The sequence below is a fragment of the Hydractinia symbiolongicarpus genome, chromosome 1 (assembly GCF_029227915.1).
Source record: "Hydractinia symbiolongicarpus strain clone_291-10 chromosome 1, HSymV2.1, whole genome shotgun sequence".
NCBI lineage: Eukaryota > Metazoa > Cnidaria > Hydrozoa > Anthoathecata > Hydractiniidae > Hydractinia > Hydractinia symbiolongicarpus.
The window spans coordinates 15103446-15124747 of NC_079875.1; the positions used below are offsets into that span (position 1 = coordinate 15103446).

Genomic DNA, 21302 nt, shown 5'->3' on the forward strand with positions numbered 1-21302 from the left:
CGTATCGAATAGGTTAAGTGGCACACTCTCTGGACTTAAAAATTCGTTTAGTAAATGTCTAGTTTAACTGAATGTCCCACTCATCAATATTTTAAACTTCTTTTAGTATTATATATTTTTCGGTGATTAATTTTCAATATATTTTTCGGTTTTACCAACTTCTGACATCCCTTTAACTCGGACCGCTAGTTTTGATACGCAGCCGCTTGTATTCAACCGCGACGGATGAAGTAAGATAGGGTTATCCTAATCTGCTACGATAGTCAGCACTGTGTTTTTTTATGCGATTTTTATCATTCGAATATGATTAATTTAGTTTTACTCATTTTTTGTGATCCTTTACGGGAATCCATTGCATTGATATTCCATTTAAGGAAGTTCAAGATACCAGGAATTTGGTCCTAGTTGGTAAAAGTTCCACTTATTTAAAACACAGTCTTGGGCAGTTAGCGAACTGGAAAGTCTATTTAAATGGCGTGCTAAATCGATACGTCGGAACTCTTTGCTTTGGGGTTTAACCCCTAAAAGATTAGGTTTTGGAAATCATTTGCACTTTTGTCTTAGTCTTACACCAAGATATTGGCAGTAATAGTAATATTATAAGTGCATTTTTTACTGGTCCACAATAAAAACTAAAGTCAAAAGCAATACATCTTTACAGATAACTGTTATTGGTCTGGTTAGTCATATGAGATTATCAGAAAAAGGATGTCGTTTTAAGCGTTTCTGGACATAATTTTGTATTTGCTTTCAGCAACCATATAACTATAATACCTAAAATAATGCAGCGGCGAATAAAGATTTATTTGTATTTATTTGTATGCTAAAGAACGTGTGGTGAGGGATATTGCAGCAAAAGTAGAACCTATTATAGTAACAATTTTCATGGTAACGTAACAAGCACAGAGACATGTGCCGTCTTTCAGAATGTCCTGGTTGGTTACATTTTCGATTATGCATGTACATTCCTCAAGTGTTTTTTTCAGGAGGTCTTCCATACTCTACTTTATAATGAAGTAAGAAGAAACTTGGAAGCAATCTTGATTTACATTTTTTTAATTTTATATATTTATATTTTTACAGTTTTATTTTGTTTACTTGGTCTGGTCAGTGACTTCAACTATAATTGTGTAAGTAAATGTTACAGTAATATATTATCAGCTGGATGCTCCTCTGTGTTTAATTTCATTTGTGAGGTCTGCTTCGTTTTAAAAGCACAACAAACCGCCATTATGATCTTTTTTATACGCAAAAATTCTCCCGGTCCATGAAGATGGTTAATTTGGCGAGGTCTTTGTTTCATTTATAAAATTTTCTATACAAAAGTCATGGGTGATTAATTTTTATTGTTCCTTCAAAGCATTTTTTATGGTATAAATACGTGCACGGACAAAGTCACAGTTAATTAATATTGCGTTGTCTATTTCGTTTAAAAAAGTTTTATTTATTTGCGCCTTTTTAAAGAAATTAACAAGAACATTTTCATGATTAGACGAAGGAAAAACTTTAAAAAGTTTTTGTAAGCGTATTTTTTGTTGTCGAATATTTCTTAAATCGATTTATAATACAAAGAGGTTTTATTTTTACTTGGTATAAATTTGAATTTATTTCTTCGTAAATTTTGTTTGATCTTACTGTTAAGTTTTATATAAGAACAAATTTTGGCAAAAGCTATTCACTTTTTTTAAAATTGACCTTATTATTTTTCTAAACAATCTTAGAAGCATATTGGCTTTTACATCTCAATTCCGATTTGACAATTACAATCGTGAAAGATAGTGGATTGGGTACGATTGCCCACAATAAATAATTGTAACGATAGGCTACTTTAGCGAAGACTTCTGCAAATTAAAATTGCCGAGTGATTGTTTTAGCTAGACGGGGAAAAGACGGGCTGTTTTCTGTGTTTCTATTGAAATTGAAGTTATGATAACGCTTTTTGGAAAAAGAATATTACGTTTATATACGGGTGGGCGAGACGGTTTACCTGCACTAAGTGTACTTTTACAGAAACTTTTTCTGCAAAATAAAAAAAGCTGGCTGGCAACTTTGTTACACCTGGGTAACAACAGGTTGTAAACTGTGGTTTTTTTCAGCAAAAATTGCAAAAATAATTTTTTTTAAAAATATGTTACACCCGAAACACTTTATTCGTTTGTGCGCTTTACATGATTTACTTAATTATATACCTTTTTTACCCCAGTAAAAGGGCGGCATCGATATTTTCGAAAATCGCGCAATGTGATTGGTTAGAACTTACGTCATAGCGGGCAAAATTCCATGGTATTGCCCGCTACTATAGCACCCGTGTTTAAAGTTTAAATATGGTAGCATTAAATGTAAATAAACACGGAAAAAAGTAAACAAAACGCGAAACAAAAGTGAAAGTTACTTTTATTTGTAACACATACACCTACTTTTCAAGGAGCTTCGATAAATAACTATACATTTAACATAAACTTTGGTCCATTTCTTATTTTTTTTGCCTCGCAAACGACGAAGAGTAATTTTGGAAGATGATAGTTTTAAACGTTATAGCTAACTTTAAAAAAGTTGTTTACACCATTCATTCGATTTAAAAAAATGCATTTTTAGTTCGAATGTACGTTCCACATGGGAATAGTTTCTATAAAGACATGGTTTCTACACCTGCTTATAGTGGATTATTTTTTGTCGTAAAATGCAATACCTGCATAATAATCCATATAATAACTGTTTTTTTCGGGCAATACCTTCGAATATTGACCTCTGTTACGTATTGCCCTCGCAACCTCCGGCAATACTTTGACGTCAATATTCTTCGGTATTACCCTCATAAACAGTCATCATAGGGTTAATACTAAAGCTTTATTAGGCTTTCAACTTGGCATTCAATGTAGCATTACACAGTCACTTGTGGTTTAATCAGGCGTTTTTACATCGTGTTATCGGCTTTATTTTCTGTATTAATAACCGTTATTCTGTCTGTCTGTTTAAAAGGGTTGCGCGGAAGGTTTATTTTAAAATCTTCGCAGTGACCGATTTTCACTGATTCTGTTTTGCCGCTCGCACGTAGTATGTAGAGCAATCATGAAGTCTGAAAAACTAATTCAAATTTCGGACAACGTTGACGAAGGTCATTTTGATTTGGAAGTGGTGCGATAGTTGAGATTTGTAAGTCGTTTTCTGACCTTTTTATTTTTGTAACATTTGTTATCTATAATATATTAAGATAAATATTGTTACATTCAAACAAAACAATTTTAGAATTTTTGGCTACAAACATGAATATTGTGGGAGCATCCTTAAACCAGCTATTGGTAGCTAGCTAGCCTTATTTATTATACTATTTTTTTGATGTTTTTAATCGGTTTGGTATAAGAGTTTTTTATCCCAGCTAACATTATTTCACTTTTGTTCTGGGTTTGTGCATATTGACACTTTGCTACATATCACTAGAAAATAAAAGCAGCCAAATGACGTTAGATAGCTACACCTTTGTAATATAAACCATATGAGAAATGTACGTGCTACGTAAAAACGAAATGCGATATATATATAGTCAAAAATCGGCATATATCGTAGCTTGTGAATTTATCCACAGGGTACCGACTTGTTTTAAATATGCTGCGATACAATGTATTAGATATAGCAATGGAAGCGCAAAGATACAAGTACTTGGTCTTTCACATCATGTCTAGGTTTTTGTTCTGTTTTTGGTTTTTGGAAGTAATTGAGCTCTGCGAGCTTTGGTAAATTGTGAAACACGTTTTCTACGCAAAGTAAACCAAGGAACCGAAAAATTTCTACAGGAAAAAGACCAGTTACTAGAATGACTGTTCTTGACTGTCTATGGTTCTTGAATGAGTAAGTTTTGCTTGCAACTTGCGGAAGTACTTTTACAATCTTTTTTAATTTCTAATTGTAAGATAATATGACTGTTTCTCTTTGAAAAATTTTCTTCTTCTTTTTTTGATATTTTCAAATGATTTTTCATTTGATTTAACCATCGTTGGCATTTTCATCATAAATAAGCTTATAACACGAAGAGTTTCATGTGGATTAAAACAACAAAGTTTCTGACATAACCATTTAATTTTTGAGCAGCTTTCTAAGGTCCCAAGCCTAAATAATGTCTAAACATAGTAACACTATACAAGAATCAGTTATTTAAAGACAAATAGAGATGGTGTATCAATAAACAAGACACGGTCAGGACGATTTGCAGTTTTCTAAGGCAAAAGTCAGTTTGCTGAATTTGCCGGGCTACGCAGTTCCCCCCTATGTTGTTTTGATTGTATGTTCATTCTCCATTCGTTCATTCGCCTATTTGTTTTTTTCTTATACATGATGCTCTAACAAAACGTTTTCGATCTTTTGATTTTAAATGTGTAAAGCCGTATATTAAAGTTTTATTTATATTTTATGTCAATAGATAATGATTTGCTATTATTAATATTATTAACATTATTTATCCAGGTTTGCGTCCTCATTTCCTATTGGTACTGGTATCAATTTGGTACCTATTTGAGTCACAAAAGTCGTGCTAGCACAGGAATCGCTCAACTAGACAACCGCCTGAAATATCAATTCTATTTTCATACTGAACGTTAAACAGGAAGAATCGATTCACACGTTTATGGTCTCTGGTATGACTCAACGGCGACTTGAACCCAAAACCGAAAGGCTACCAGTCCGATATCTCATTGGACTCACAGGCGTTTCTTTCATAACTGAGTGGACTGCAAAAAGTTGAATCATCTTGGAAGACTCAGAATTGGATGGGTAAAAAAAAATGCTTGATTTTATATGGAAAAAGGTTGCTTTCTAAGGAAAGATGCTTTTTACGTTTTTACTTATGACAAGAACTCCTTCGTCTAATGTTTCAGCTATTTTAAAACAAAGATTTGTTTTACAACTCATAACCTGTTTTTTTTTATTGTGTATATCACAGACGATTAAAAAAAGTTATAAAAAAAATTCACTTTTTTAAAGTTTAACAAGTAGCTTTTGCTACGTGTAGAATATTTTTGACAATCTGTAAATTTTATAACGAGACTTTATGAGAATTCGTGGACATTGTTCTTGATGTGAACATCATTTTAAGCATTTAAAAAAAGGCTGTCCGAAACCACTTTGCTATAAACGCTGTCATTTTCTGATCGAACCAAACATCGCAATTTGTGGTTATAATAGCACATCATTAAATATAACATTTTGTATACCGTGAAAGAAAATGCCCTCAGTCGTGTTCACCTGTTTGATACATTTTCGGACAATACAAATTTTTAAGTTGTTAATACTTAAATGCTGTGAAAAAGTCTCTAAAAATTTAGGTGACCCGATATCCTCGGAACGGATGAATTCTAATGAACATGTTATGGCCATATAAACTTCTTTATTTAAAGGAAAATTTTGCAGATTCTACCAAAAACTTTGTAGCAAAAACCTGTTTCACTAAGTAAAATTATATTTTATATCACATGAATAGATTTTTATAAATCATTTCATGGCATAATTTCTCTTTGTCCATTGACTACAACTTCAAAACAATTTGAATGCTGCAGCTGACGGATACAGTAAAATTCTTATCGATTGGTTTAAAATATTTTGTAGGAGTGCAACTGGTGATGTTGTGGATATTTGCTTTTAGTATGGAAGTCACAAATTTACACCTTGATCGATTCACATTGTATTGATTGAAAACAATGTCCTCTACAAAAGTGAGGGATTGATGTATTAGACAAGTTTTCAGCCCACATGGTTGTCTAGGTTCAATTATGAGAGTTCGATTTACTAAAAACCTTTTGCAGCAATCTGGCATTACCAATATAAACTACCGAACTCACTCTGATTAAATCGGTGCAATAAAGCCAACTACTTCCATTTATTATTTCTGTTCTGTTTAATACATTGAGTTGGCACTCAAAAAACTTCCGGCAGAAATACAACTAACAGTTGTATTGACACCAGAAACTTAACCACACGAAAGTTAAAAGAATGAAGAAATACCACAGTTTAATTATTTTAATACGTTTATGTCATACAAATCGTGAAGGAAGACATGGCATTTGAAAACTGCAAGTATAATTTACAGGTAGCGAAATGGGGGTTAATATTATTTCTAATTAGTGAGTTGCATAAAAGACAATTGAAATGGTAAAAAAATAAACCTTAGCTCAAAAAAAGTAACAGAAACTTAAAGAATGAGAAGATTTGAGCCCAGGAACGTTTAGGGTCATAATGGAATTTCCTTCCTATTTTCAAAACCCGAGAAAGGTTTTATTCCATAATTATTCAAATTATTCTAAAAATTTAGACCAACAGAAAATGAAAGCCGAGAAAAGTTTGGCTGATTTATTTGCAGAAGTTTATTTATAATAGCGTACAGGTCAAGAGTTATAACCACGCAACAACATCAAGATACGCAACTTTGTACACATCTTTGAAGTTCATATGGTCTATATAAAATGTATATTCCATTTAAAAAAGCTATTTTAAAAACAGATACAGTGTTCTTGTGAAAACTGAAAGCAAAAATGATGGAGATTGTATTGCAGAACTTTTGACGTCGAAATAATAAATTGATGGACATTAACGTAAAAATTAGGTGCTCGTCAATAGCAATCCAATTAGTTTCATATTATTATCGTCCCAATTAAAAAATAATCAGATCCATTCACTATTGCACTTTAATATCTCTGGAAAAATATTCCGCTTTTACTAGCTATATAAACCACTGACATCTATAACCATCTTAATCGGCTGCAAACCGAAGAGGCAGTAAAGAAAAATTCACCATGGCGGATTTTTCAATCAAGTTTTTACTTTTATCAGCAGTATTTTTGACAGTGTCGACTCTTCCAGTTTCCGATTTCTTTCCATTTGGAGCAGGTGATTTCGTAATAATTGATAAAGAAAATAACACGCAAAAAGTTCCAAATGATGACGGCGTTTATCAAATTACAACACTTCACATTCCGTTTTTTAACAGAACTGAGAACACCGATGTTCAGGTAAGAGGGCTAACTAATTATGTAATGAGTTTTTGGTCCTTTAACCCACTTTTGAAAGTAGGTTGGATGTAAGAAGGTGGAATATTAATTAATATTTAGGTATCGATACTTCAATGGCAATTAATTTGTTTTTCTAAAGAGAATATAAACAAAATAAGACGAAGTTTAAGTATCAGCTTTGTAGACAAAAAAATCTGCTGCTTGCCATTACCCCCTTTTTTCTTTTCACTTTCAACATATCTAACTCCTGCATAATATACACCTTACAACGTTCTTATTTAGATCTCCACAAATGGCTATGTTGCATTTGGAAAAACAGTGTTTAATCGATGGACGTCACAGGATTTTCCTCTCAACGGTGTTGCCATGATTGCGCCATTTTGGAATGACCTCAAGTTCATAGAAACATCTGGAAAGTTATACTATCAGGTACATAAAACAGGACCAGCTCTGGAGAAAGCTTCACGAGAAATCTTACAAAGAAGAGGAATAGCGTTTCAACCACATTTCGTGCTTGTTGTTACATGGTTCAAAACAAATATTTATAGTAACAGACGAGTAAGTTCATTTACGTTTATTTTACTTTCATATTATTATTTAGTTAGAAACTACCATCAAACACAATTTTAACGTGGATTCCTGGAATACCATCTAAAGATTTAGTCGAATATCCCACCCCTTTGAATATTTGCCCCTTCTCTCCCCCTTTCATAGAACAAAAGTATATAGTAGGATGAAAGAGGCAACAAGGGGCTTGATTAAGTTTGGTATCGGCAAAATGCTCAAAAAAGACTTGAATAAGTGAGAAGTTTCGTGAGAATCTAAGAAGTGTAATTGCGCATGTTACCTTTTGCTTGCTATAAATAATAGGTTCATTTTTTATAGTTTACTATGAATAACCGCTTGAATATGCTCCCTCTCCCCTTGAATATGAATAATACTTCATTTGGCTTTGTTTCATTGCAATATATTTGTTAGACTGTTTATGTTCTATTTACTTTCTTCAAGGCAAAAGTGACTTTCCAACTTGCATTGGCATGTGACGCAACAGAAACTTATGCATTCTTTCTTTACAATCAATTGGAAAATTTATCCAAAGTGACATCAGTAAGCCGGAAATTTTTTTTATCGACTAAGCAGCTATCGAAATGTTGCCCCAACTAAAAGATTCTTGCATGTACAAAATATTCTACAACTAGCTGTTAGCCCGTGAAAAAATACACAGGGTCGCCTGTCCTTTATATATCGCGTTTTTGGTGGAGACTCACAGACGAAATACTGTTATTAATAATATAGAGATCATTCACCAAGTATAGATAGATAGGCAGATATTAATTTTTTTTAATTTGAAGATGCAATACACTCTTAAGTTTTATTCGTTTGAAAGGAAGAAAATACAACGAAACTACACCAGGCAGCAACTTTTGATTTTCGCAACTATAAATCTTTTGATTTTCGCAACTATAAATTTCCTAATTAATGTGATTTAATCACTACATGAGCTGCCAAAGAGGAAGTTTTTTTTAAGTATAAATAGACAATTTTGAATAATCAGTTATTGTTACTGTGGAGAATTCAAATGCATTGATTATAACCGCCCTAAGCTTGTGTTCGGTCACACGAACGCAATGTTTGCCCCTAATATGCAGCGTGAGCTACAACAATATCCTTTGTTGAGCATGAAGTTTGATCTTTAAGTTGAATGAATGACTGAATATAATATTGAATTAATTATAAATAGAACAGGCCTCTAAATGTTAACCTGACAAGGTTTATTTATGTATGAGTGTAAGGGAAAGCATGCAAATTATGTCACTATATCCATATTATAATACCCGTATACATGTGTCTGTCTGTCACGCGAAATGGTACCGCAATTAGCGAGACGCACGCAATGCTCTATAAAAAGGACAAGCGAACCCATTGATTTTTCCACGGGTCACCGACTAGTTTATATATATTTTACTTCAGCCCTCTTTTAATGCAAACTTCTACAGCGTGCCAATTTTAATAAAAGATTTGCAGTGTTGGTTAAATAAACTCTTAAAAATATCAAAGCAACCATATTAGCAGTTCCTTAATTTTCTGAGATAAGAAAGCCAGGTACAATACCTTTAACTTGTTTTAAATTTTTTAAGCAATGAAATCCTTGTATTAGGTCGGCTGGAATGATGGAGAAAGGACAAAATCAAATTTTTTCAGACATCCATTGCACCGCATGGCAAATGTGAGCAAATTAGTAGATACATCAAATGTAGGTGTGAACGGAATGTGGATATATAGAGTGGGAGAACCTGGAGGTAAGATATTTGTCTATTAAAGTTAGTAACAAGATTTTAGAATGGCAGAAAATTCTTACAATGGAGGACACATAGGCTCAGAAGTTAAGCGCTAGTGACTCTTGGAAGCAAAATATGATCTATTAAAAAATCAATGCATTTTAAATTATCCACACAGTAATAATAGTTAGAAGCGGAAGCATATGATTAAACGAGCTGTAGTCAATAACATAACTAGTCCCCCGAAGAAAACACTAATATACAAATAAAAATACAGCGTGATACAACCTGAAGGTGAGATTTTAATTACCAATAGCAAATGGTAACTTTAAAGCTTACGTGAATATAAAAATAAAAGAAAAACATTGCTACACAAAAATAAAAACATAAGAGCTGCCAGAAAAGTAATTGAAATCTACGTACCAAGTTGCATACATAGCAAAACAATAAAGTTCGTAAAGGTATAAAAACAATGAAGTCATGTCACGTGATGTGAATAGCAGAAATTGAGTATGCACCACAACATCAAAAAGTAAAAAACTTAATTATTTCTTTCAGGTAATTTCCCAAGAATTCATCGTTATCCTGTCGTTAAAGCGACTACCCAAGATCATCGCTTAGTTTTCAATTGCACTCTTGATGACGATATGCTTGATCCTAGAGGTGTTTATGAAATCACGTGGTACAACGGGAATACAAAAATCAACAAAACTGAAATTCTCTCCGATGACTCGAAAACATCTTTGTTGATGAATGAAAACGTGTTTCAAAGTTTATACCAACTTGGAGCAGAAGTAAGTAACAGTTTATAGAGCAATAGAATTAAAACAAAATAAACACAAGCATTAAATATTAAATTAAAATTTATTTCCTAGATATCTTGCAAAGTTCGAACATGGTATACAAATACATCTAATACGAAAAGTCGCTTTTTTGAGAGTAACAAGTTCTTTGCTGGAATTAAGGTAAGCTCCCATCTTTATGGCAAATCCTCAATACTTGTTAGCTATTTTTATGGGCTTTAAAATTATTTAAATCTTGAAAATATATTCCGAAGTGTAGATGGTTGGCAAAGAGACATTATTGGCACTTTTAGGTGCACCTAAATGCAAGTTCCTTTGTATGAATTATGCCAAATCAAAGACCTTGGTCAGCGTAAGGGTAAAAAACATTTTTTATTACAGGTTGAACCTCGAGAATTCGCAATAACTGAAAGTTCAGAAGCTGCAAAAGTAAAAGTGACTTCCACTATTCCAATTATATGCGCTGATGGTAGCACGAACTGTGAAGTGACCATTTCATTCCCATATCAAGGACTAGATGTCCAACTTAGCACGTGCATGCTGTCCTTTAAACCAAATTCACCAAGTATGCAAGAATTGTTCATATATCCCACTCAAGATTTCATTGATGTTGGTAAAACTACTGTTACAATTACACCAGTTGTTAGTAAACCAACCAACATGTTTGATTGGCATAATCATGCACCTTCTCAGCCAATCAAAGTAAGGTTTCTTTTTGCTTGCTTTATTATTTTTGTTTTGTACTTATTCATATTTTCAGTGCAGTCATAAAGATGCGGAGATTTAGGAAATAAAAAAAGGAAAATCTAGGAAATTTTATTTTCATAAGCACCAGCTTCGCAAGGTTTAACCTCCTGATAAACCAAAATAGAGCATCGTCTCTAGACTTACTTTTTTTCATTATTTTTTCTATTTACTATAAACAAAAAGGTAATTGGTAATTATGTTTATATTTTGTCTTATTTTGTTTTAATTTAAGTACACTTAATTAAAGGATACAAATTCTGTCCATATTACACTTGTTTTTGCGTTATGTTCTGTTGAGTTTTTACGTCGCGTGAATGTGTAATAGCCACTGCTTCATTATCACTGATTTAACGTAAATGTATTATACTTCAACGTGCAAAGTGTCACACATCTCCATATTACCTAATTTACTTAGGTTACAACACAAAGCGTTACAACAGCTTCATGCTCATCTTCTGGTGACCCCTACATTCGCACGTATGATAGGCAATGGTATTCCTTTTTTAACATTGGAGATTTCGTGTTAGCCCAAAGTCGTAAAAATAACTTTAAGGTAAGAATAGTTAAGAATAGAAATTACAAACCTGGTAGGATTTCCCTTATTACTTATCTGCACACTGACAGTAATTGGTCGTCAGCTGAAAGAAATTGTGACAATGAAAAGACACTCCATATTTAATGACACAACTTTTTGTTATTTTAATCCTTTATGATTACTTTAGTGAATGTACCCGCAATTTTAAAACCTACATATTTGTTGCTTTAGATCCACATCAGAACATTTGATTGTTTACAAGGAGTGACATGCAACTGCGCTGTAGCTGCCCAAGAGAAAGATGATATTGTTGCAATTGATATGTGCAATTCTGTTGCACCCAAATTTAGATTTCCAACTGGGCACCGTCCGTCTCCAGAAACAAAGTTAAAAGAAATTAATCCAACTAGATTTCAGGTTTGTTTGTTTCCAACACCAACATTAATATTTTTCTTAGAATTTAATATAATTGTAATAAATTATTTCTTTACAAATTCAGAACATTTTCACCAATTGGCATGATGAAACAAATTCATTTGTACTTCTTAATCGAATTATGACACAATTTGTCAAGAGCAATTGTGAAAAAATCGTGAAATCGTGTTCTCCACCAAACTCTAAGTACCCTTCCTTAGAGTTTGGTAGAGAACACGATTTCACGATTTTTTGTGGTGTATAGTAGATGTGTTATTGAACAGATTTTATATAACCTCAACAACAACACATATTTTGTAACTGTTGGGATATTTTACAGATCGAATTTTCATCTGGAACATCAATTATTTTCCAAGTTCACCGAAGAACAAACCGTCCATCTTTCGCCAATATCTACGTTCAAGTACCTTCTATATACTATAAGGAGGTTGAAGGCTTGTGTGGGACATTTGATGGGAACATAAACAACGATATGACATCGAAAGAAAAAACTGTTTATCAACAAACGTATCCTGCTAACTCTGTTTTTGTTAACAGCTGGAAGTAAGAAGTCTTTTTGATCAATTTATTCACTATCTATAAAAAAAATTTCAGAGATGTTTTTCTCAATCGCAGTTGCGTTCAGCAGGAATAGTAATTGCATTTACTGAAGGTATTCAGATGAAAATTCAGATTAATGGCTATTTTAAGTGACTGATAAACGTCTTTTTCCAAAACAAAAATACTATATAATAAATTTAATCTCTCCAATTGACGCCCGGGTCTGTATGCCAAGTTAAAAAACCGCACGCAAAAATAGATGCAGATAGACTCTTTTTCAAATCCTCCTCTGTAACGACGTCTAATTATACAACTTTTATGCACACACCCAACACATCTATTCGTCGATTGAGTTTTATACGCCCTGTACGTCTATACGTCCTTTTGCTTTAAAATATCTTTAGCTAATTAAAATACGCAATTATTGTTTCTCACTTTTACTTTGGATTTATGATACCATGTAACAAAAGCGTTAAGGAATAAGGATATCGGCAGATGATTTTGTTGAAATTTCTTTCACCAAAGCTGCCTCCGCCATTATATAGACAATTTGTAGCGCTAATATGTAATTATGTAAAGTAAGTAAGAATTCATCTTGTTTATCATTAATATGCTTTGGTTTTTGCAGATTAAGGAACAGAACTAGTTTATTCTTCAAACGAAGCGGAAACAAGACCTGTGATCGACCAACCCAATTAAATGACACAAACTTATGCATCTGTCATAAGAGAGGTGGTGTTGTGACACCTAGCTGTGGAATTGAAAGGATAGCTATAAAACCAACGTTTACACCTTCAACGAATTTTAAAACTATCGTTTCTGCAGGTAAGACCCATCTGTTTTTGCAATTTACAGTCTAGAACTTTAAGCTGCTAAGATTCCACAAGCTACTACTTGTGCTAAATTTAGGTCAATTATTTATGATCCACCTTAAAGTGAATATTTTCGTAAAGATTTATTTTTACCAGGTCAAAAATATATTAACGTTTATAGTGCCAATTTGATTTAATGCTTTCCTATTATTCCTTTGCCTTTATTATTATTTTTTTTTACATTACAGCGTTCTCCGATTGTGATCGCCGAAAGCGTCGGGCAGTATCAAACGTCATTGTTGTTCCCGACGAGGGAGACGACACCATATATGAGTACGATCCACCAGATCGACCTTTCGTTCCCAAAACATGGCCAACAAGCAGTGGAAAAACAGAAGCGCAAGTTAAAGCATTTTGTAACAACGCCATTTTGAATTCAACATCAGGAAAAGAGTGTTCTATAACACTGGGTACAGATTTTGACATTAACACATTTCGTAGGGAATGTGTATCAGATGTACAGGTAAGTTCAATTGGAAGATTGATATTGAAAAATTAGCATTGCTTCTTAAAAGTTTGTTGCTTTTTACAACATATGTATAGGAATCATTCATAACTCAAAGTGCTATAGTACTAAAGTTAGCAAGAATTTGGGAGTATTTGCGATTTGAAATCCTGAACGACATCCTCAATCCGTTACAATTTTCCTTTAAAACTCCAACAATTAAAACATCCCTTTAGATTTCAGATTCTTACGACTATATCCAATCCATCATTGACTCGATGACGTCATCGTGTACGGAAACTATATTGAAGGGTGTTAATAAATATTGGGTGAGGAACAACAATGGAACATTGATACCACCAGCTACTGTTGGTAACAGCATTTGTCCAAATGACTGCAGTGAAAAAGGACAATGTATAAATAGTACTTGTTTCTGCAGTTTTGGGTTTGAAGGAGAAGATTGCTCTATAGAGAGAAGTATGTGGAAAGAATTATTTTCCATGCAATTTCATACTGTTATAATCTTATCTTTCCATTTGTCTTGTCTTGTTTTGCCTTGTCTAATTCAAAAACTACCAACATCTTGCACAAGACGTCTTTAAAAACACACTCATAACACCCTTTCTTTCATGAAAAGTAAAATATATAGGAATTGTACGATTAAATTACATTACTAAAAGTCTCTTGAAACCGCCTTGTAACTAGATCTACTGGTTGTGAATAAATCACTATTTATCTCTTCTTTTTTGCCTTACCCTCAGATAAACCCCCGAGTGTGGTTGCTGGTGTTGAAGTTTGTGATGGACGAACCAAAAGTTGTTTAACAGTCAGTGTTGTGGGAAGCAATATCAGAACATCAAGTCCTGTATTTTGCAAGTTTACGCCAAAGGTAGAATGAGCATTTGTAAATTTTAATGAAGGAGTGTTTTCTCTGCAAATCAAATTTGCGCAACTCTTTTATAATACTGTACTTTTTATATTACTACTAGTTTTATTTACTCTGCGTCTGTATCTGTTTTATAGAATGGGAACACTTCTATTACCACTGAAGCTGTTGTTGTTTCTTTCGCTGAAGTATTTTGCACTCTTCCATCTCCTCCTCTTATTTTGGTTGGTGACCCCTCAAAGAATACTGGTAGGTCTTCAAATGAATTCCGCGTACAGCTCTCAAATGACGGAACACATTTTAGCACAAAAAAGAAGACTTTTGTGGTTTACGATTCAAAATGCATTGAATGTAATGCAACTTCCGCTGCTTGTCAACTAAAGGTAAAAAACATGAAATTTTAAGTTTTTAAGTATCTTTACTTACACTCAATTGAAAAGTATACTTCTGCCTGCTCTTAGCAACAATAGCTAAAATAAAAATTAGTTAGAAAATTTAAATATATCTTTTTAGAGATCAACTTGCAGAATAAACGGATACTGTCTTGCAGAGAATGAATCCAGTCCATCATGCTCATTTGAACAATGTGCTCCTTCGATTGATCAACATCATTTTTCAATAAGAAATGGTGTGTATTTATTCTCATTTTGAATTTTGCTCAAGATTTAAATAACGTCAAAATGTTAGACTTGTTAACTCTATATTATTTTGTGTTGTAACTTTATAAAAATTATATCTTTTCAGCCTTTGATTCCAGTTCCCAACCAAAATGTAAGAAAATTAATTTGCAATTTCAAAACCAACTATTGAGAAATTAAGAACTCTATTGATATTCTTTTGTTATGCTCTTTAGGTCCCAACTGTTTGTGTACTGGCAAATGGAATGGTAACTACAGGTACTCAGGAAGTTCTCATTACTTTTTAACATGTGCAAATGGTATACCCTACTGCAGAACTTGTTGGCCAGCGTCGTTACATTTTGTGGAAAAATGTAACCAATGTCTTTACAGCCTAACAGGTGCGAACAAGTAACAAATTTATTTATATTTATTTCATTATGTTGACAGAAGTGGTGACTATGTGATAACGGAACCTTCTTTCTAAAAACGTTCAGTTTGCAGGTGCGATTTTCACAAAAGCAAATTTAATATGGGAATTACAAGCACTTATTACATCTACACTATAATAACCCCGTATACGTCTGTCCGTCTGTCACGCAAAATGGTACCGAAAGTAGCGAGACGCACGCTATGCGGTTTGAAAAGAACGGGCAAATCCGTGAATTTTCAACGGGCCACTGACTAGTTTATAAAAAGTTTACAAAATATATACAACAATATATTTAACATAAGTTTTGGTGAATTGTATTTTTTTTCCTGATGACAGTTTTTATACCTTTAAATTGCCACATATGTAAAATAATACACTGCCCCAATATATAATATATTGGTAGAATTCTATTTGATGCAAAAAATGATCTCTAGCTATATTTTTTTAGATGCTTGTTCCGGAGGTCATGGCAATAATGATGTTGAAACCTGGAAGAGAGATGATGCAATGTCTTGTCCAGATGTTTGTAGTCGGTTGCCGAGTCTTGTCGGTAACATAGCACATCCTACGAATCCACATCGTTATGTCAGTTGCTATTATGGAAAAAAGATAGGATGTCAAAAATGTCCAGACGGTCTGACATTTGAGGAAAGCAACAGCAGTTGTATCCGTCAATTGTAAATTAAAAAACTTTGCTATATGTTCTAGAAAATGTTACTTCTTCCTGCGTGGACGATGCAATGAAAATAAAAGAATTTTGTAAGAAAAGTCTTGTAAAATTAGTTGGTGTACAAAAGAAAACCATATGTCTTAGAGTTTATTGATTTTGATTTTAATAGTCTTACAAAACGGCAGCATCCTATTCTTAACACGGAAAACTTGAGAAACGAAATTTAATGTAATGGATTATACAAAAATAAAAAATGAATTGTAAGCTTATTCATAATTTTTGTAATAAATTGATTTAATTTAGGTTTTGGAACCAATATTAATTAAAAAGTTAACTTGAGGAACCGAATAATTTGGGGCAGATATTTTTGCTTAATTTTTTGGCATAAATCACAAGAAGGTAGAAGTTTTCTTTTTTATGTAATCAGACAAAAAATAACAAAAAGGATGTACAATACATCAATGCAGCAAGCATGTACGAAGGGTGAATTTTCGTGCATTTTTCCACGTGCTAACGACTAGTTTTATGTAATTAAATAAAACAATTAGGTCTCTTTGAAACTACAACATCATTTATTACTGTTTCATTTAGTGTCTTAAATGTTGTTCGTATGGTTCGATCTTGCGGTTTGGACGTAGTCAGTTAAAACTGTTAAATAAATAAAACCGGTAAAAAATCTTATAAAAAGCACAGCAAGCGAAAACAAACCTTTCGTTGATTTAAAATTTACTTTGACTTTGTGTTTATTTAAGAAATTTTCACATAGCCCTGTTCATGAATCACTTTACATATTAGTGAGTTTCTTAATTTTTCTCAGTATTGTCTACAGCTCACAAATGACATAATGGGGGTGACACATCAAATACGCTCAAGGTGTACCAAAGTAACGCAAGTGAAATATCAGTTTTTATTTTGTATTAACTCAAGTTGTGAAATGAAAAGAATTTTCAATGGAAATGAATGAACTTAGTATTGCGGCAGACTGTTTTTTCCCTAATTTCAACTAAACACTGCATTAACTTTTCTGTTCCTATGTGAGTGCTAAGCTGTTATAAAGTGTCAAAGACCTCTCACATTCAAAAATGTGTCATTACACCAATCACTGGAAAAATTATGTCAGTTATACATTAGCGGTATTATTATGAATAATTAGGTCCCTAATATTTTTATCGCAAAGAGCCTTTTACCTTAACTTCTGTTCCGGTAAAACTAAATTTAATTTGCGATAATTATTTATTTAAGTTTTTCTCACTAAAAGTCGAAGTGCTGACAAAAAAATAGCAATATGTTAGTCAAAATTGACTAATATTGTAATAAAATTAAGTATATAAATTCTTAGTGAACTTAATATATCTCTTCAAAAGAAAAATATCGTTTTCAAGAAGTTTAAATGACGTTACAGATGGTGGCAGATTTGACTACGAGACACCCTATACGACCCACTATCCAGACCATAATCTCCAGCTGTGCTCCATTTCATTTTTTGGTAATGTGAAGAAAATAGGAATCAGTTATATGACAATATTTCCCTCATAATAAAAGTTGTTCTGTGTGTGTAATTAGCGTATTTTACTATTTTTTTCAAACTTTCTTTGTCAACAATATATACTAGTTTCTTGCATGGTCAGGAAGCGCCGATCTTAGATTCTATATCTTACAATTGATTTATTTTTACTGTTCTTTTACTGTCATCATTAGTTATTGTTTATTATTAAATACTTTGGAACATCTAACTACCACACACCGTCTCAAGCGAATTTTCATGCAGAAATGACGTCATTGGAAACAGTAAATGTGACTTTAGAACTTTCGTTAAGCTTTCAAATGTTTCTCACGAATGGTTTTTTGTCAACACCCAAGAAGTCAATAATTGTTTTATAGACAGGAAGGTTCTTTTCTTGCTGTCCTGATTCGTATTTAATAAAGGAAGTCTATCCAAAGAACGGAGTAACAAACAAACTTTTTTCTTAAGCATAAACTAGTGAACTAGTAACAAAAGATTCCAGTTTAACAATTGTATTTCTTTGCAGCTGAAAGGGGGTGGACGGTTAAGTTAATACAATTTTTTTATTTATAGGCATAATTTTAGAAAATCTATGGAAGGGTAAAGAGTTTCGAAAATATAACGCTATCGGTGACTTCACTTTTAACACAAACCTTATTAACTGGTACTAATGCGATTGGAGAACAAACACGCCATTATATATTTCGAATCATTTGTCACCACTATTTAACTGTTATATTTTAGAATTAAAGAGAAATTAAAGGTAGTTAGTGTTACTTATTTTGAAACAGAATCTACGAGTGCAAATTGGAGTAGGTTAAGCATGGAAAGTCAACCCCAAAAAACATCAAGGTTACGTATGAACTCCTTTACTATCTCTCGTTTTTCGGCAGTAAAACGTCAATATGATCTGGTATTACGAAAGAGATTGTGGTTGTTGTAACCTATTTCAGGCCAAGTACCATTGTTGACCAAAACATTTTGACAATGGAGAAGTTGGGGTTTGTTAACGTAACATAATACACTCTAGAGACGGGGTTATTGCTTAACGTGCAGCTACATACAAAGGACGTAATGATGTGAACAGCTGTCTCTCAAGGCTACTGATAAACCCGATAATAATAAACATGTGCCACATGAAATACTAACAATCACTGTCACAATACACAATTTCGGTATCACAGCAAAGCCGCAATCCTTTAACAAACGGAGAAGGGTGTAAGCAACAGCCAGCTTAAAGTGTGATTTTGATTGGTGCACCAGCCTTACTAAACAATTTTGATTGGCGCACTAGCCTAACTGAACAATAAAACACGAGTAGATGTCAACAAGCAGCAAATAAGCAATATTCAAGCCTGTAAAATACAAAGAAATTGAGCAACATTAAGCATCGGTTAAAATTACTTGTCGCTTATAAAAAGGGGTGTAGTTGATAAAAAGAATTTTAAAATAATTTATTATGTGACACTTTTGACTACGTTAGATCTTGAAAGGAGACCGAGGCATTTAGTAAGGAACTGCTTGTAAATAAACCTTTACCGCTGCGTTATCTGTAATAATTGTCTGAGAATTTCATAGAGACCTGGGAAAATATTTTTATCACATCACCACCTCTTTTTGAGCGACTACACAGTGTGTGTCAGCTATTATAATTGACACAAAAACATCATTTTGTCTTGTTTACAACTCACAAAAATTCAAAATATTCCACAACATATATTCCTTATGTGAGAATATTTTGTAGAAAGCATGAGAAGTCATAGCTTCCAAATTTTTGAAATATTAACATGCGTAAGACACGATAGAATTTTTAGCTCTGACGTATAATAGCTAAATCTTATCACCCACGTTTGTAACATAACTTCCAAATCTAGCATGGATCAAGTTTCACACAAAAGAGTATATATATTTATGGTCAGAAAAAAAAAACAGTTAGCTTAAGTCATCTGCGATCAAAACCCATTATATTGGTTCTCTGTTAGTTTAACTATAAACAGGAACGATGGATAAAAATTCAAAAGCCATTAAAAGTGCTGCAGCTTCGTTGCGAAAAATGGGTGATAGTTTGCAAAAGAAAAGTGATGCAAAAAAGAAAACTTATTCTTCATCATCATCTTCATCTTCTTCGTCAAAAACCAAATCAGGTTACGGAAGTAGCTACACAAAGAACAAGAAAACTGGTAAATGAACAAAAGAAGATACTTGGTAACATTCAAGACTATCTCCTAAATATGTACCAATGACTAAATTGTGTTTTGTGGAAGTACCGTGTAAAAGATGGCACAGCAAAAAAAACAATAGTGGTACCGCAGTTGTAGTAGGTAGTAGGAAACCCCAATGGAGACTGCTGCTGCAGATTCTTAGCAATGCTTAGCAAAGATGTGACTCAACTAAATACGAAGTCTTTTTCGTGAAAAAGGACTGAGAAGAAAAATACATGAAGTTGTATCATGCAGTTATGTCCTGTCACTAGAGGGTCCGGATAATGGTGACTTTATAATTTCATTAAGATCAACAACAAGACAATGAAAAACATTAAAAATGAAAGATAAAAATGTACTACGCCGGTGAATCAACAATATTAAAAATACATATATTGTAAATATATAAAAACTTTGTTTATTCTATTACTAGTAACTATTATTCAATGTAAAATAAATGCATAAATTGATTTGACGTTGGTGTTTTTTCAGAAGCTTTTTGTACGAGTTGAGTTTAAAATTACTTTTATAACTTTTTAAAAACATATGCAAATCTTAAGTACTTAAAGCAGGCCCCAGCAGAGTAATTTTGAAAGCGGAGGGGCTACAAAGTTTAGTACTTACGGAGGCCTTAACATGGTTGACAGAAAAAATATTTTTCAAATTTTAAGCTCTCTAGGTTGGCTATAATAAACTGCAAATACTATTATTACGCTTTCAGGTTTTAAAAAAAGCTTCTTTATAGGAGAAAAAACTTTCATGTGTGATTTTCAAGCAACAATGGATGATGACCTGCAAACAAAAAACTATACTGGATACATCTTTTGATGGAAATGGCAATTAACGCAGAACTTTTTTCATATGCACACAACATAGTTGTTGTGTTAAGATTTTTTCCTCGAGTTTCTAAGTAAATTGTTGATATAAATTGCCATATTAACAAGAAAATCCTTTAACAGAGTTTCTAAATGAAAAAATCCAACAGCTGAAAACAGCGACGGAAGAAAAAATTGATATTTATGTCATAAAATATAAGTGTACATACACGCTTCTCTTTTTAGAATAAACACAATTTTTTTTGGATGCTTGATGTTGCCCGAATTTATGTCTTTGCTTAAGTGTGGCTTACTTGTTACATCATGGTCATCTACTTAATAAGACCTCAAGCTAGTGCACAAATCAAAATAAGATTTCACATTTAATCACCTTTCGGACGAAGCCTAAGTGCATAATTTTTAAAACAAATCACTTCTCGGAAACTATTATCACTTCTGTGGCTTCCTAGTCTCTGCGTTTCGCTGTGTTTTTGACGGAATTTAGTCTCGTGTTGTTTGTACTAA

At 32.9% G+C, this 21302-nt stretch overlaps 1 protein-coding gene across 1 annotated transcript; it reads left to right on the forward strand.

The window, feature by feature from the left end:
* The first annotated feature begins 6685 nt into the window (after nt 1-6685).
* On the forward strand, nt 6686-17163 carry LOC130642063 (uncharacterized). Its single transcript, XM_057449136.1, has 19 exons — nt 6686-6995; nt 7278-7553; nt 8004-8102; nt 9154-9295; nt 9833-10068; nt 10150-10239; nt 10459-10779; nt 11240-11377; nt 11591-11776; nt 12114-12337; nt 12963-13159; nt 13395-13669; nt 13888-14128; nt 14413-14540; nt 14675-14920; nt 15051-15165; nt 15282-15308; nt 15391-15555; nt 16036-17163. Exons 1-19 carry the CDS (start codon nt 6780-6782, stop codon nt 16266-16268), a joined length of 3555 nt encoding a protein of 1184 aa, XP_057305119.1. The 5' UTR covers nt 6686-6779; the 3' UTR covers nt 16269-17163.
* The last annotated feature ends 4139 nt before the right edge of the window (nt 17164-21302 follow it).

Coding starts and splice junctions, on each gene's coding strand:
- LOC130642063 (XM_057449136.1), top strand. CDS start 6,780: ATGGCGGATTTTTCAATCAAGTTTTTACTTTTATCAGCAGTATTTTTG. Junction 9,296..9,832: donor TAGAGTGGGAGAACCTGGAG/GTAAGATATTTG, acceptor TATTTCTTTCAG/GTAATTTCCCAAGAATTCAT. Junction 14,541..14,674: donor TTTGCAAGTTTACGCCAAAG/GTAGAATGAGCA, acceptor TCTGTTTTATAG/AATGGGAACACTTCTATTAC.